Source organism: Gymnoscopelus microlampas (genome assembly GCF_963454915.1).
Source record: "Gymnoscopelus microlampas genome assembly, chromosome: 7".
Lineage (NCBI taxonomy): Eukaryota > Metazoa > Chordata > Actinopteri > Myctophiformes > Myctophidae > Gymnoscopelus > Gymnoscopelus microlampas.
This window is the reverse complement of record NC_139944.1, coordinates 40,220,851-40,238,935: the sequence shown is the minus strand read 5'-3', so window position 1 is coordinate 40,238,935 and position 18,085 is coordinate 40,220,851. Positions and strand designations below refer to the sequence as shown.

Below are 18,085 nucleotides of genomic sequence, written 5' to 3'. Positions count from 1 at the left end.
TGTGCCCTGTGGAGAGATCAAGAGGGAGAAGGGAGTTCACCGTATGGAGGCCATGCTGTATGCCCTGGACCAGATCAACAGTGACCCTGACCTGTTGCCCAATATTACTCTGGGGGCCCGCATCCTGGACACCTGCTCTAGAGATACCTATGCCCTGGAGCAGTCTCTCACCTTTGTCCAGGCCCTCATCCAGAAGGACAACTCTGATGTACGCTGCTCCAATGGAGAGCCCCCCATCATGAGACCGCCAGAGAGGGTGGTTGGGGTAATTGGGGCGTCTGGCAGCTCTGTGTCCATCATGGTGGCCAACGTCCTCCGACTGTTTGCGGTGAGAAACTTTTTACACACACACACACGCACGCACGCACGCACGCATTCACGCACGTGCACACGCGCACACACACACACGCACACACACACACACACACACACACACACACACACACACACACACACACACACACACACACACACACACTCTCACACACAGAGCTTTTGTCGTAGACATTCGTTTTGTATGTTTCAACAGTAACAGGTGTTCATCGCACATTTGTGCAGTAGCACTAGAATAGAAATGAAAGCAATGATTCTACTTCAAGCTATTATGTGGACCTTCAGTACATTTTCTTGGGAAAGCTACTACTCACTCAACTGAATGGATACTGGACAGCCACTCATACAGAGTCAACAAATAAGAATTTAGTTAATGCATTTAGCAGATTTGATTCATTGTGCACTTTTACCACCTGGTCACATTTAGGAGCTTTAGAATGGAATAGAATATAGAACCAGTCTTGTTCAAACATGTGGAAATTTGTTGTGCAAAAACAGAGAAACCCAAAACAGACCAAATACAATAAATCCACAAGCAAACACATGGACAACATTATAGGTGTTATGTACATACTGCAAGTCTAGCAAATGTTTTTATTTACAAAAATGCCCCCATAACATCAGCTTTAAGGCTTTATAAATAGAACATTTCACATGAAGCTATCCTACAGGTACGGCAGGTAAAACATGTACCAGATCTGTGTGCACATATGCATTAACAATGCTACATGTTCCACAAAATGTAAGAACAGAGTTGTGTTGTGTATGGTTGAAAGTGTTAATTAAATGTCATTGTGACCAGCGATCAAACTTGATCATCTCTGGTCACATTGACAATAAATCACCAGACATTAAACAGCCTTGTGGTTTGATGATGACTTTGCTTACAAGCTGCCCTGCTCACCTATCCATTCACCTTTCTTAACCATATGAATCCTAGTATCCTTATTCTGTGCATGTCAGTATGCCCAGAATATTCGGCGAAAATAGGCAAACATTTGGCGACAATAGGCAATCTACTAGCTCACAATGCATTGCGTAGCAATACGTTATGAGCTTGTAGATCGGCTATTATACAACGACATGTATAGTGTAGGCTAAGTGGTTGATAATGATTCATATAGAAAAGTATGAACAATGAAAGACACACCACAGTCCTGCTAACCTCCACTGTAGACAACCACATACAATAAATGCATAATATGCCTTATGTACCTTGCCTTTAGATTTACACATAATGGACATTGTGGCTTCAGGGGCCCTATGCAACTGCATATTCTGCATTTTGCAAGAAACATCTTTGTATAGGTGTATTTGTTAGACCGTTAGACAATGCTGTTTATTTAAACAAATAAGAGGAAAGTAAAGTACCTCTACAATTATTTAGCATAAAACAAAATATATACTGAAATCCTTTGTTTATTAACAGCAACACTTCAGTGACGTTGATGGATGTTGATACTGTTGATAATGGATTCACAGTCCGTAACAACATCCATCATGTATTCAGTGTTCTGTTGGAGAGATGATTGACCTGTGATAATTGTTTGCGCGGCTCATTCAGTGATAGGACACTGAATCTGTGTAAATCCCACATGATGTTATATTTTCAATGAATTAACGACATGGCCTAATGTTGTGCATAATGTTTCTGGTTGGAAAAATGAATGGTCCAAAGTGGGTCGAACTGGACTGGTCATCCCCCTTTCCTACGTTCCAGGGCTGTAGTTGTTGCAATATTCTTTATGGTGTGGCTATTAGTTGAGAAGGAGGCAGCTTGCACATGGGGCAGATGTTAACTACAGAATTAGAGTTACCATCCTCCATTAAGCCCCTCTCAGCAGCTCAGGGCCCTGGGCTGAAAATAGAGCATCAGAGCAGAGGAATGACATCAGTTAGAGGATATCAGTAACTTGTAGGCTAGCTGGTGTGGAGCAGATTTATACTAAATGGTAGGGTCCCTGGGTCCATATGTGCTACTACGGACTATGGATGATTCTAGAATGGCGATTCCTCAGCCTCATATTGACTGTGTGCAGAGCATCTGCATCTGACTCCAACTTGAACTAGTTATGACTGACTTAGAGTTCATATCAACAAACATGACTACCATAAAACTGGCAGCAACCGTACTTTTGGTGCGACAGGAGATTTGAAATATCACGATTCTAAATATCACGATTCACACTGCTGTTTGTCATTATAGAGCAAACAGCAATATCTACACAGTACCATACTCAACTGTAGCTTTTTAAATCAGCCTTCGCTGAACACAAAATGTTGACCCATGTACTGTTACACAGCGTGTTTACCTTTGTGAAGAGCATTTCCGACAGTTTATTTGTGTCAGATAATGCACTTAAAGTGATATTTCACTTTCAAAAAAACTTTTGGTGATTGTATCATCTACTCAGGCTTTTGTGAGCCCCCCAGACAGTTTTTAAGTTGCTTGATTCAATATTTAGATATTAGATATTCATTTTATCAGACACGAGTTTGAAGTTACAATGGGTTTGTATAGGAAGGGGGCGTGTCTGATCAAATGTATATCAAATATATAAATACTGAATCGAGCAACTGAAAAACTGTCTGGGGGGCTCACAAAGGCCTGAGTAGATGATAAAATCACCAAAAGTTTTTCTGAAAGTGAAATATCCCTTTAAGGGAATCCACACCACTGTAATGCTTATTTCATTAATGCTTATGTAATTAATAATGTTTTCCCAATTGACTCATTTATGAGATTTAAATATTTACGTTTTATACAATGACAATGACTATACAGTGGAGATAGATGGATTTTAACAATTTAAGATTGGATTGAATTACTCTAAGAACCAGTTTGTAATTTAGTGCAATGTTGACTTTAAGGTGGATCACTGCTACTAGAGAGCACAAGCTCAATTTACTGCAGCCACACCTTCAAAATGATCAGTCTACTGATAGGACATTATTGAATTATAACTTGGAGAATTTGGAAACATAATCTTTTGAAAAGTGTGCAACTTCGATTGTATTCAACTGCACAGCGTGCATAGGCACAGTTTATATTTTCTACAAGCTTTCATAAAGAATTAGACATTTTATTCTCTCCCAATGCAATACTCAGATATTTATTTATTACTGTATACAGTAAAAAAAAGAGCACATCAAGAATCACATGCTTATGATGGCTTGTTCATCTTGTGCCAGGAAACTGTGCATGGCCCCTGCTGCTATATTCATTCATCTTTCTTTAGTCCATATTTAATGGATTGGAACCCCAAAACACTGGGGTCTTTAACTATATGATTCTGGCATGACGGATTAAAGCGGCACTATGCAACTTTTATTTTAATGAATAAAATGTTATTTTGTCCAATATGTATGGTAGAGTATGTTAATACAAAATAACTTATACAATTCTGGTCGGGTGGTTGTATTTTTACACAAATTTTGACCTGATGGTAAAGATTCAATTTATCCCCTGAACAAGCAGGCAGGCGCAATGGTAAAAATGTCAGCGCAAATGTCAGAACCGGGTTCAAATCCGGGGTAGAAGAGGAAAGTTACATAGTAAGTGCAGCTTTAACTATGTGGTGATGAGTTTACTGTCAATTCAAAAGTTACTGAAATTAGAAAAAAGTAACTGGAAATAAACAAATATTAAAAACTATTTAGTGCCACTTGCAATGCCAAACCCATGGATTCAAACTCCCTCTCTTAAAAGTGAACCATCAACACTCCCCTGAAAGTGTTTTTATTTTTTATTTCTTATTTAAAAAAAAAAGAAGTTTATGCCCTTTGTTTGGCATTGTTTGATATAAGGAAATAACTGAAGAATTAAAAAAGAAAACTGCATGACATAATGCTTACTCTTGTGTTGCAATTTTGTTTGCTTCCCACCATATTTGACAGTATAGGGCAGTGTTTCCCGGACCAATTCTATATGTGAGGTTTGGACATCGATCCAAATTGCACCCCCCCAACCCTGCGCTGTGATTGGCCACCAGTGTACCCCCCCAACCCTGCACCGTGATTGGCCACCATGACTCTATTCAGGACTGTGATTGGCTAGAAACACATGACACATGTATTACTTTAAATAGGACTATGCACTTAAAGAAAACACTTTTATGTATTTTTTTAAGTGAATCCATCCATCACTGTGATGACCACTGTGACCACACCGCCCACTTCACACTGGGTGTGATTTTTTATAATTATTTCAAAAGATTTTCAATATTTTTTTTCCAAAATAAAACATTATTCAAAATAATTAAAGAATATTCTTTTTTTTATAAAAAGACATTTTTCTTTTTAATAAAGAAATGTCCATTATAAAAAAACTATATGAAATAGTGAAAATAGCAGATCTACAAACTCACAGTGCAATGCAGTGTGAGCTTGTAGATTTAAATAGGGCTTAAATTATTAATTCATTCTTAATTGGTAAGATTGTATAGGCAAAGGAGGCTTGTGTCGCCGATATAATTTTGGCTCGTTGATTTCTGAAGATAAATGAGAAAAGCTGCTTTCTGTAGGATTAATTTTGGGAGGACGAGTTGTCTTGTCACAATTTGGTCTGCATACATTTGAATGGTGTGATGACGCCGCTTGGCATACTGTTGATGACGTCATTACACTTTAAATGTATGTGGGTTTCACAATGAGGGAGGGCCATCTGACATGGACTTTCCTCGCTACTAGAACATCATATGGTCCATAATGTGTAGGCCGGCCTGGATATTTCAGATCGACAGGACAGGGTTAACGCAGAGAGGCAAAATTAAGCTGCACGTGGCCATCAGAATTAAATATATTGTATGGCTTACAGCTGAGAAATGCTAACCTTTCTCTAGTCTCCTGATCTCTCTTTCTCTCCCACTGTGCTTAACGTAATTTGACTAAAAACCCTATAATCCTTCCAGATAATCTGCGAAATGGTTCTCTCGCTCCTCTCTCCTTCTCCCCTTCTCCCACAACCCCTTGTGTCTACCTTTCTCTCCTCGTCTCACCAGAGGACCCACCGTTAAGCCACGAGTCCTGGCATTAACAGGGTCAGGGTTGAGCCTGTCGACATAAACTGTGTCATTAAGGAAGTAACGCACCACTAAATTAATCTTCTCATCCATTTTTTTAAAACAAATGCTTTTACGGCAGTGGCCTGTACCATCTGATTTCACTATGATGTTAGCTGTATCCTCAGTACAAACCAGCTCGGGTGAGATCACGCTGCAAAGTTGCCCCAATCCTGTGTGGATTATACAGAACAGTGGTCGTCATGCAAGAGATGAGCATTCCCTCATGATAGTGCAGTTTTTTTTAAATATATTAACGTCTGGCAACTCTGGAAAGGTATTAAAAGGTATTATGTGGGAACATTATGTTCACACACTTGTTTCTTTGTCTAGACAATGCAATGAATAAATGAAGCCTGGTGCTGCATGTTTAATGTAACCACCTGGATTCAAATCCATCTTCCAGCTCCCACTCATCCAAAGACCAATCTCCCCTACTCTGCTACCAGTGTTGATTTTGACAGCAAATTTTGATTTATTTTCAGTCACAGTCTTTTGAATAAAATTCAATTTTTAGATATCTGAAAAGTTTTAGTATTTGTCTAGTTTTAGTAGACTAAATCTACAGTTGATTTTGTCAACTAAAATGTATTTTGGCGGGCCTTGATGGCGTCGTAATGCCTGAGTTTACACTTGGTTGCATGCTGAAAATAGCCGATCTACAAGTGACACATTGTGAGCTTGTAGATCTGCTATTTTCAGAGCGCAACACCCTAGCGCAACCAAACATAAAATAAAAAAAACTTGTCTTAGTTCTACTGGATATCTTCTCCACTAGTCCCTCCCTGACATTTTAATCTAGTTTTTATTTGTTTATTTTACAAAATTGACAATATATTCAGTCTTAGTTTCAGTCATCATCTTTTATTTCGTTTTCGTCAGTGAAAAAAGGTAGTGAACGAATATTTTTCGTCATAGTTTTTGTCGACGAAATCAACACTGTCTGGTACACTGGCAGCCAAAACCCACCCACATGCTTCAATGCATGTCCTTGTTGTTGATGTTCTCTTATGTTGTATTCCATTATTGACCTCATAATCACCCATTGACAGATTTTCCACTTGACTTGAGCCTCTTGTCACCAGTGACCCACCTCTGTCTGCCTCTGTAGATCCCCCAAATCAGCTATGCTTCCACGGCTCCAGAGCTGAGTGACAAAAGCCGCTACGAGTTCTTCACCAGGGTAGTGCCTCCTGACTCCTACCAGGCCCAAGCCATGTATGACATCGTCAAGGCCATGGACTGGAACTATGTTTCCACCATAGCTTCTGAGGGTAACTATGGAGAGAGTGGTGTTGATGCCTTCCAGCAGATATCCAGAGAAGCAGGTAGGTCTCTCACTATGAAACAAGTTTACTTCTGAATATTTGTGAATATGACATTCCCTCAGTTATGATGCAGATGTAAGAATTTGAGTGATGACTGGTTTCCTATGTGTGCTCCACAGGAGGGCTGTGTATAGCACAGTCCATAAAGATTCCCAGAGAGCCCAAATTTGGAGAATTTGATAAGATCATTAAGAGACTGATGGAGACTTCCAATGCTCGTGGGGTTATAATATTTGCCAACGAGGATGACATCAAGTGAGTCACACTCTGTTTCACTTTAGTGCCAGAGAACAGACATCACCCAGATTTTTAAAAAAATCTTAAAAAGCAAAGACAGACGATATGCTGTAATATATCTAAATAATTAAGTGGGAGTTAAAAACGTATAAATATGCTTTTAGCAGAGCAGGTCACATATATTGAAATGTGCCTCTTTTACAATATACAAAATTTGTTTTATTGTAAGCTTCTATGATATACAGCCAGTGAATATAGCATTTCCAGAAGCCTAAATTACATAATACTTTGTCTTATGATGGTGTCGTAGATCTGCTATTTCCAGAACAGAATCGTCATCGTACGGCGGAGTGTAAATTAAGCATTATTTCCTCAACTTAATTAAGTACTGAACCACCTGGATTTCTCATTTGTACATTCAGCTGTTATTGTTATGCTGAAGAACAAACAGGACCTTGTTTACTGTATAAGCCGTATCCTGTCTTCTTCCAGACGGGTGTTGGAGGCAGCGAAGAAGGCCAACCTAACAGGCCACTTCCTATTTGTGGGCTCTGACAGCTGGGGGGCCAAAAGTTCTCCCATTCTAGACCAGGAAGACGTGGCAGAGGGTGCCGTCACAATTCTACCTAAAAGAGCCTCCATCGATGGTAAGACTAACTATATGTTTGTAGGACAATATAAAATCTAATTCATATTTAGGAGGCAACACAAATTATTTATTTTGGGGTGTATTTCTGGTACTCATATAATTACCCTTTATTACATTTGTAGCATAATTTCTGATCATTGTTGTAATGATCAAGCATGCTTTCCGTCACAGGAATACACTTTTATTTTGTGGCAGTCATACACACGAAAAGAACGACAACAACAAACCATTCCAACTCAACACATCACAAACAATGAAATAATATAAACCAACGACACCACATCGCAAACACGAAAAACACGAGAATCCCCCCAATGCGTTCCCCATACTATAGCAAATAAGAATACAATAACAGAGCAATACAACATCATACCTGTGTGTGTGCCCCAAGGCATGCTTGGAAGTTCCTCTCTCATCCTATGCACCCCAGGGGCAGGGGGTGCCACAGCCTCCACCTAATGGGTTTTACTGTCCCAGTAACCCTCCTTAACCACAGCACAAAGGTGCAGAGGCAGACGCCTCCTTCTCTTCCCAGCGCTCTGAGGCTCTGAGGTCCCCAGAGGAGGGACGTATGGTGTGATAGGGCACTCTGCCTCCACCTGGTCCTCTTCTGTGCTGGCAAGGGGGAAACATGGTGGTCTACAGCAGTGGTTCTCAACCTGTGGGTCGGGACCCCCGGGGGGGGGGTCCCCACATGATTTTGTGGGGGTCCCCAGATGATAGTGAAGTGACAATTTAAGGACTTTTAAAACCTTTTTAATACCTTAAAAAAATTAAGAAAAATACCATTACTGCATCAAAAGTAATCAACAAACTATATTATTAGACATTGGCCAAATTGTCAAATAATATAAGGCACAATTTTTTTAAATAGCCGATCTACCAGCTCACAACGCCTCGCAACGCGAGGAGTTGTGAGCTTGTAGATCTGCTATTTTCACAATATTTATCTGTGGAACAGAGTCAAACAAAATGGAGGGTCCCCAGTTCAAATTATGATTATTTTGGGGGGTCACGGCCTGAAAAGGTTGAGAACCACTGGTCTACAGAAGCACAGGCATGTGCACAAGATGGACAGAAATAACAAGATCAACACTACACAGCTGGCATGAGGTATATGAGGCACGAGCACGAGGTCGGCGTGGCGGAATGCATCCCAGCCATGGCCAGAGCTGGAAGCTCATCGATGACATCTCCGGCAGTCTGCCAAGACTCCGGGGAGTACCTGATAGACCATTCACCATTATCTCTGGCATCGGGGAGCGGAACCTGTCAGCGGTGATCACCTTCATAGACTTTAAAAAAGCTTTTGTTTGGGATATTCAAACATTCTTCAGGCCTATGGTGTTCCCGGGAAGATGGTAGATGATAGTGGCAAGCTATGGTCAGACTCGAGCCAAGGTTCTGACCCATGATGGAGACTTAAGACTTTAAGGTATTCACGGCATTCCTACAGGGTGGTCCCCTTCCTGTGTATTGTGGCGATAGACCATTCCCTGAGACTTGCAATCAATAGACCATTCCCTGAGACTTGCAATCAATGGCAGGGAGGAGACACTGGTTCCCGTCACAATTACTGACCTCGACTATGCAGATGACATTGCCTATAGTCTCGAACACAGCAGAGAAAGGAAGAGATCTAAGATCGGCCTCAAGCTCAATACCAAGAAAACAAAAGGAATGGCATTCAACGCGGAGGACAGAACCATTGCTACTGCCAACTTGAGGTAGTTGAGGACTTGAAAAATCTTGGTGCCTGGACAGGACCTGAAGGTCGGGAGGGCACTTGCCTGGAATGCCTTGTATGGGATGAGGAGAGTATGGAAATCTGAGAAGGGAGATAAGCTCAAGAGATGGTTAGAATTAGTACTGCTGTACTGGGATGCTCACAGTATGCTCACAGTACAGCAGAATGCTACGAATGGCACCTGATGTCACATGGGAGGACCGCATCAGAAATGTGGACCTCTACGTAGGCCTCCCGCGGGTCACAGACTGGACAGTCTGGAGGGGTGACAGCGGAGCCAGCCACACTGCAGAGCTCTGGACCCTGATGCTGGATAGGGGGAATGGAGGGCGGGCGATCCAGGACTCCCAAGTTGGTGTTGGCTAGTCCGCACCCTCGCATCACACACACAAACACCAAACCAACTCAGTTATTGATCATGGCGGTGCGGGGATGCTCCCTGCAATTAACCCTTCACTTACGTATTTTCCCCAAATGAATACACAACATAAATGATTAGCTAAAGTCAAGCCAATGGCAAAGTCAATCACAAACAACATATATATCTCCCAATGCATTCCCCATAGCAAATAATAAGACAATAACATAAAACACTAAACATTTATGCGCTACCTGAGGCATGCTGGAAAGTCCCTCTCTCATCCAATGCACACGAGGGATGCTACATTATTATCCTCTAAAAGGGTTACTATAGGGTAGCTGAATTAGAAATAGATCATTTGTGATCATGGGATGCAAAAATGTATTAAGCAAAACGCCACCACTTATCAACCAGTAGTGGTGGTGGACCACAGGATCTAAATTTCTCAATAGAAGAGCATGTACTAACTACAACCACCGCAGTTGTTAGATATATTGTATTAACATACTCTACCATACTGATTGGTCAAAATAATGTTTTATTCACAAAAAAAGTTGTAGAGTAGAAAATCTACAGCTATAAATGTGCTTTGACCATTATTCTTTGTGCCTCTTTTATTTCTATTTTGTTACTTACTTCTATTCTTTTTTTCTCTTCACATTCATAAAGAGATGCCTTTTTATGCCTTATGTAAAGCACTGCCTTTGTGTATGAAATGTGCTATACAGATAAACCTGCCTCGCCTTGCCTTTGTGACATGTTTTGTTCAATGCATTGATTCAGGCTTCGACCAGTATTTCACTACAAGGTCTCTGGAAAACAACAGAAGAAATATCTGGTTTGGGGAGTTCTGGGAGGACGACTTCAAGTGTAAATTAACTCGGCCTGATGACCCTGGTAGAAGAAAATGTACAGGTCAGTGCTGGTTATTAACCTGTACCTCAGAAAAATCAACTAAATACACTAGACATTATCCTTCAGTATATAGCCCATTCAATCCGGGAACGCATCTGTGTCATTTTAGATTTGAGCTATATTGTTTTATACTTTGGCTATTTTTGAAAAATCTTGAACATTTGTGCAAATCTTTGAATACATAATTTTTAAACAACATTTATAACTAAAATCTTTACTTCTGGAGGTCCCTGGAACAAAATATTTGACAAATGTTCGCTTTAAAAACTATTTATTCAAAGATTTGCACACATTTTCACGTTTTGTTTTCCAAAAATAGCAGATCTACCAGCTCATAGCGTGGCACTCAGTGCCACGCTATGAGCTTGTAGATCTGCTATTTTTTAATAGCCAAAGAAATAAAATAAAAAAATACACAGATACGTCACCGGTCTTAATGGGATAATGTACAATGTTCATAGTTTTTAATCTTTCATATTTACCAATCAATCCATTTGTCCTTCAGGTGAGGAACGAATCAGTCAAGAATCCCAGTACGAACAAGAGGGGAAAGTGCAGTTTGTAATCGATGCAGTGTATGCCATGGCCCATGCTTTGCACAGCATGCACATAGACCTGTGTCCTGGCTACATGGGTGTCTGTGACAAGATGGATCCTGTGGAAGGAAAGAATTTACTCCACTACATTCACTCTGTCAATTTCAATGGTGAGCTGACAAGGTGGAGTAACAACGCTCCTGGTTCCATTATGCCAGTGGTTCTCAAACAACTTCATGTCAAGGACCCCTACATTAATATGTATTTGGCTACAGACCCCCATCTGAAAATAATTTATTCCTGGGACCCCATGCAAGATTTATCTTGTACTTTTACTTTCACATTTTCTTCAAGATTTCTTGAAAATAATAATAATAATTTGTATAGCACCTTTCATGACATGAAATGCAGCTAAAAGCACTTTACAGAGCAAGAATACAATTACAGAAAAAGTACAATAAAGCGAACACATAAAACAACGTTAAAATAATAGCAAAAAGGCAGTGAATCAGGCAAAACCGTGAGGACATGAATAACAACACAGAGATTTAAAAATCTCTGAGCCGGACCGCTGGCTTAGCGGTCCGGGCACCTAGGCTCAATGTAGCCTGACAGCACGTTGCGGGTTCGAGTCCCGATCCCGACAGCCTTTGCTGTCACTCCCCATCTCTCTCTCCCCATTTCCTGTCAACCTACTACTATACTATCAATAAAGGCATAAAAAGCCCAAAAATAAACATAAAAAAAAAAGAAAACCAAAAAAAGATTTTGATGCTATATTAACACATTTTTCTGGGGACCCCCTGGAAACCCCTTAAGGACCCCTAGGGGACCCCACTTTGAGAACTATACACTATACTATACTATATAGAATGTACCGTACAGTACAGTATACAGTATAATGCAGCAATCAGACTAGCTGAAAATAACAGTACTGTAGCTGCAGTTGACAGTTGAAGTTTACGATATAGATTTATCGAAACCCCATTGGTTTTGCACTGCCGTTCTCCATCACATTTCTGTGTTTAAAGAGTAAACGGTGGAAGAGAGGTCAGTTTTTATGACGGCACTTTCTCTGCTGCTAATGTACCGATGTGTTCTCCCTAGGGCTTCGTCTCTGCTCTCTACCATACACAGTGCTCCTCTTTTCGTCCTTGCCCTTCTTTTTTTTCAAGTCTCTGTTAGGATTTCTATGAAAGTATTCCTATTCACATCTCCCTTTTTGCTGGCTGACCTTGGCTTGTATGGGAAGCTTTTGTAATTGAATGCCTGAAGGGAGCTGGGAGGAACATTCAATCACGTTAGGGCAACAGACCAGAGAGCACTGAAAAGACTGTACGCCTTCACGGGAAAACATCTTGCACTCAGCTTTGACATGGTTGTGTAAGACTGTGAAGTAAATACAGGATGGGTTTGATGGTGTGTGGGTGTTTTCTCCATAGGATGGGGAGTAGGACACAAACTTCTGGCTTAATGGTGTCCCTCACCAAAAATAACTGACATTTGGCAATGCAACACCTTTGTGTGATAAAGTATGAATTAGAGTACAATACGTTTATTCCTTTTAACTATATTGTACAAATATTTGATTGAGTTCTTGTCGTTAAATCCCTGTCTTCATCAAACAGGCAGTGCTGGAACTGGTGTGATGTTCAACGAGAATGGAGATGCTCCCGGTCGATATGACATCTTCCAGTACCAATTGTCTAATGTGAGCAACCCTGGCTACAAAGTCATTGGCCAGTGGACAAACCACCTACGACTAAATGTAATTATCTTTCCTTTGTTTATTTGATGCATAACTTGCACTTTAAATGGCCTTTTTTCAGCCTTTGTATTTAAGGTAAGCTGTGTAGTGGTAAGGTAGACCTTTATTAATCCCACTGGGCAAATTTTGTTTCAGCTTCACCCAGCTCGGGGGGTATATTATATATTGTACTGGGCGGGCTGGGGTGGGCGAACCATTAACCTTATGAATACCACTAAGCTAATGGCCCGGGCCACCTGATATATCAATATATCCTAACCATGTTTAATTTTCATATTGTAGCTTTGAAGAGTCTCTAGTGAGTGAGCTCATATTCATCTGTGTGTGTGTGTGTGTGTGTGTGTGTGTGTGTGTGTGTGTGTGTGTGTGTGTGTGTGTGTGTGTGTGTGTGTGTGTGTGTGTGTGTGTGTGTGTGTGTGTGTGTGTGTGTGTGTGTGTGTGTGTGTGTGTGTGTGTGTGTGTGTGTGTGTGTGTGTGTGCGTGCGTGCGTGCGTGCGTGTTACCTTTGTCCATCCAGCCTGAGGACATGCAGTGGTCAGGTGGTGAACATAGGGTCCCTGACTCGGTGTGTAGCTTCCCCTGTGATCCGGGAGAGAGGAAGAAGATGGTGAAGGGCGTGCCCTGCTGCTGGCACTGCGAGCTGTGTGACGGCTACCAGTACCAGCTGGACGAGTTCAATTGTGACACCTGCCCCTTTGACATGAGACCCTTCACGAACCGCACAGGCTGCCGGCTGACGCCCATCGTCAAGCTGGAGTGGAGCTCTCCCTGGGCCATCATCCCCCTCTTCCTCGCCATCCTGGGCATCCTGGCCACCTCTGGAGTCATCATCACCTTCATCCGCTTCAACGACACGCCCATCGTGCGCGCCTCCGGCCGGGAGCTCAGCTACGTGCTGCTGACGGGCCTCTTCCTCATCTACTTCATCACCTTCCTCATGATCGCAGAGCCCAGCATCGGCGTGTGTGCCATGCGCAGGCTGCTGCTGGGGCTGGGCATGGCCATCAGCTACTCCGCCATGCTCACCAAGACCAATCGCATTTATCGCATTTTCGAACAGGGCAAGAAGGCTGTCACACCCCCCAAGTTCATCAGCCCCACGTCTCAGTTGATCATCACCTTCATACTAATTTCAGTCCAGGTACATACTGTGTGTGTGTGTGTGTGTGTGTGTGTGTGTGTGTGTGTGTGTGTGTGTGTGTGTGTGTGTGTGTGTGTGTGTGTGCGTGTATTTGTATCAACCCCGTTATATTTGTTTCCCTGTAAATTAATTGTAATTTGTGGATTCAAATAACGAATTAAAATGTGTGTGTGTGTGTGTTGATTACTGGTTAGTACAATTACAATTAAAGTAACTCTGTGTTTCTTCCTGCGCTGCAGCTTCTTGGCGTGTTCATCTGGTTCGGCGTGATGCCCCCCCATGCCATCATAGACTATGAGGAGCAGAAACCGCCCAACCCAGAGTTCGCCCGCGGCGTCCTCAAATGTGACATGTCAGACCTGTCCCTCATCGCGTGTCTGAGTTACGCTCTGATACTGATGATCACATGCACAACGTTTGCCATCAAGAGCAGGGGAGTGCCGGAGAACTTCAATGAGGCCAAACCCATTGGTTTTGCCATGTACACTACTTGCATCATCTGGTTGGCATTTGTTCCCATTTTCTTCGGCACAGCCCAGTCTACAGAGAAGGTGAGAACGTTTTTTTTTTTTTTTCATTAACAGATTTTCAAGCTATAAATTAAATGTGTATTCTCTTGAATAACGTAACTGCCACATGATGATTATGTAATGCAAATGAAAACATAAATGATTTTCAAGCTAACAATGTGACACATAAGAGAGACGAGAGTTCATAGAGCTGATGATGAATCTTGGATCTAGAGTAATGTATGTTGCCTTTATGTTCAGCCGGTACACACTAGTACATCTGATATCTGTTGTCCCCTCTGACAGAGGGCAAATTGGCTTACAGGCTCTCTGGGCAGTCACAAAGCACTAGGACAATGGGAAGGAGTTGAAAAATAGATGTGTGTTAGGACTAATAGAGAGCTGTATTAAGAATCAGTCATGCTGAAATGATCAAACCCTGAAGTGCTTTAACTTCTTTTCACTTCCCTCCTAATGGAAATGAAGAGAATTAAGGTCAGATGAGCAAGGCCTCTCAGAGTCCTCATTCTGTTAAATCAAACACAACTTAGAAAAGACTTAAATATAGTAACAGTAACTTCTATGGGTCTAATGAAACCAGTGAAGGTTTTGGAACATGCTACCAGGCGGAACTGAAAATGTTTTTTTTTGTGTGAAAAAAAGAAAAATGAAAAGGGTTCACATGATCATCTCTTGTGCCATTGAAGGGAGAAGTGAATGCTAAAATTTTCTCAGGGCTGTTTTAAGTGGAATGCTTAATAATTCAACTCCCTTGAATTTCCCAACAATAGTAGAAAGTAAAACGTAATTTCAACTTTGTGTTCACTGCGTGATTATTTGCTGATAACTTGTTAAGCAACGACGACCATGGCCTTCGTGGCCTCCCTGAAATTCCTGCCCTGATCATGACAGTATCATGGTCAGTATCATGTCAGTATCAAGTCAGTATCATGGTCAGTATCATGGGCAGTATCATGGGCAGTATCATGTCAGTATCAGGTCAGTATCATGTCAGTATCAAGTCAGTATCATGGGCAGTATCATGGTCAGTATCATGTCAGTTTCATGGTCAGTATCATGTCAGTATCATGTCAGTATCAAGTCAGTATCATGGGCAGTATCATGGGCAGTATCATGTCAGTTTCATGGTCAGTATCATGGTTAGGGTTAGTTCTCTTGGGGGCGAGGAGCGATTATTCTCAAAGTGGGGTCAGGGGACCCCCAGGGGTTCTTGAGGGGGGCTCCAGGGGGTCCGAGGCAAAATTTGTTTACATAGCATCAAAGTCAGTTTAACCACTTTAACTCAATTTCAACTTCAGCTATTCAAAAATGCCTGAAGTAAAATGTTTTGAATAAAAAACAATGTCCTTGATATGAAAATGTTTGAGAACCAAATATCTAGACTACATCATCACTAGCATGGGGCCAGACATGAATATGGACCATTTGCACATGCATCACTGTATCTCCTTTTATAAATGGAGAGGTTAATCAGGATGTCCCGTAGAAACACTGACAAACATGATGAAGAAAAATATGTAGATGAGTAGTTGGTGAGATGGGTAGGCTACTCATTGACTCTGGTGCAGAGGATCTATGCTTGTGTACATTCAATAGCTTATTCATGGCAAGCATGTCTTGACTTATTCATGAGGCTTGTGCCTTTATTTATTCATGTAATACACACGTTTGCTTAGCTAATAAGTTTATAATTCATCAGATAAGTCAGTGGATAAGTCATTCATGATTATTATCATTATTATTATTATTATTATTGCAGGGCTTAAAGTACAGGAAGAGCAGTGAATGGTGGAGATTGTCAAAGTCCAAAAATAGACCCCACTCCTGAGTGCACATACCAAGTCATAAATCATTCACTCTAGGCAACAAACACTACCTTCTGTGCTTTCAAATGAACATGTAAAAAATGCATTCTGAGTACCTGTGAGGATTTTCTTTAACCTGTGCATAATGAAAGCATGAAGAAATAGACGAATACCACAGATGCAGGGGCGCTGGAATGGAAAATGACATGGGGGGACACATCGGGGGACGTTTTTTTTCGGGTGGGTTTGTTATTATTATTATTTCTTTTTGTTACTTTATTTCGGTTAATTCGGTACAATTCGGCACAGAGGTGCGGGGGACTGATATTTATTTATTTTTTACATTTTTTCGCCGGCGCCACTGCACAGATGTAATGTACTTGTACAATGACGGATATTAATCAAGACCCTTGATTTCCAATGTAGGCTTGGGGAAGAAGACATATCAATAAATCAATATCCACTGACACACAGGTAACTGAGAACACCGCCATCCTGTTCTTTGTTGCAGATGTTCATTCAAACCATGACGCTGACCGTGTCCATGAGTCTGAGTGCCACGGTTTCTCTTGGAATGCTCTACATTCCCAAGGTATATACCATTATATTACACCCAGAGCAGAATGTCCAGAAACGTGGAGGCAAGCCTGCGCCAGCCACAGCAGCCACTGTGTCCGTAACGGCCAATGACAAACCGAATGGAGAGTCCAAACCGAGTTCAATAATGCCGGACAGATCACAGTGAGTAAGATCACGGTTTCTGTTTATTTTCATTGTTGTTTCGTTGTTGTTTTTATCCAATGGTCGAAAAAAGTGTAAGTAAACACAGACTTTTAAGGCACTGACTGTTTTTCTTCTCCACAATTGCAGATAAACAAGAAACATGGATCATGAAACCACTTAAGTTCAGAGAATTGTGATTCTTCTGGGAGGATCATTCTTTGTAAGCACAGGGAGAATGCTCACAAGATCAACTCTCATCCCAGCTGGGCTGTCAAATATGGAATGGAACACAGACTGTACTGCCCATCTGCCTGTCAACTGAACTCATTATGTGTCCATAACAGACAAGAGTTGGGCAATTTGTAAACTGACAACTTCTCCGTCGCACAGGGAACCTGAAGGATGCCAAGTTCTCCTGAGGGGACTAGAAGAGACATATTTGACTGTTGTTAGATAATGTCAAGTCATTAAATATCTCAAATGAACACGGAAACAGTCTGCTTCATTTCCTACAGTACTTGATTTAAAAACAAGTTGAAATGGTAGCCTTTCCCCTCCAGGAACTTCATGTACTGTATAGTGGAACTTCTAATTGGGATCAGTGAAGCTTTGTTGTTTAATGGGTTCAACGGCACTGCATGGATTGTGTTGTTTGTGTACATGAATGTTTCTACTGTATTGTTTGTATGGGTTGTTGTGATTGAGACCTATTTCTGCTGATTACTGTGGAAGGAACTGACTTTTGTAGCACCTCCTTGTCCACCTGTTATTATAACTGTGTCCTGTGGGAAGACATACTTTTAACCTACAATCACTTATCAACACAACACTGTCACTAAATATGACCAATCGATAACACAAAGATAACATTTCATTTTAATTAGATCCCAGCCTCATGCTATATACATGTATGTCATCATCTTGGTACTGACTGCGTCAACAGAGATTACAT

At 41.3% G+C, this 18,085-nt stretch overlaps 1 protein-coding gene across 1 annotated transcript; it reads left to right on the top strand.

Moving 5' to 3' along the window:
- The first annotated feature begins 148 nt into the window (after window positions 1-148).
- LOC311048840 (metabotropic glutamate receptor 6-like) lies at window positions 149-17,513 on the top strand. The gene is made up of 11 exons (XM_084062152.1): window positions 149-328; window positions 6,505-6,721; window positions 6,841-6,976; window positions 7,451-7,605; window positions 10,499-10,630; window positions 11,136-11,336; window positions 12,795-12,934; window positions 13,452-14,075; window positions 14,315-14,626; window positions 16,922-17,151; window positions 17,281-17,513. Exons 1-11 carry the CDS (start codon window positions 239-241, stop codon window positions 17,282-17,284), a joined length of 2,241 nt encoding a protein of 746 aa, XP_083918278.1. The 5' UTR covers window positions 149-238; the 3' UTR covers window positions 17,285-17,513.
- The last annotated feature ends 572 nt before the right edge of the window (window positions 17,514-18,085 follow it).

What these genes read in the sequence shown, in the direction of transcription:
- LOC311048840 (XM_084062152.1), top strand. Translation starts at nt 239, where the DNA reads ATGAGACCGCCAGAGAGGGTGGTTGGGGTAATTGGGGCGTCTGGCAGC. An exon ending in GCCAACGAGGATGACATCAA is followed by an intron (nt 6,977 to 7,450) that starts GTGAGTCACACT and finishes GTCTTCTTCCAG; the next exon opens with ACGGGTGTTGGAGGCAGCGA. An exon ending in TAAAAGAGCCTCCATCGATG is followed by an intron (nt 7,606 to 10,498) that starts GTAAGACTAACT and finishes GCATTGATTCAG; the next exon opens with GCTTCGACCAGTATTTCACT.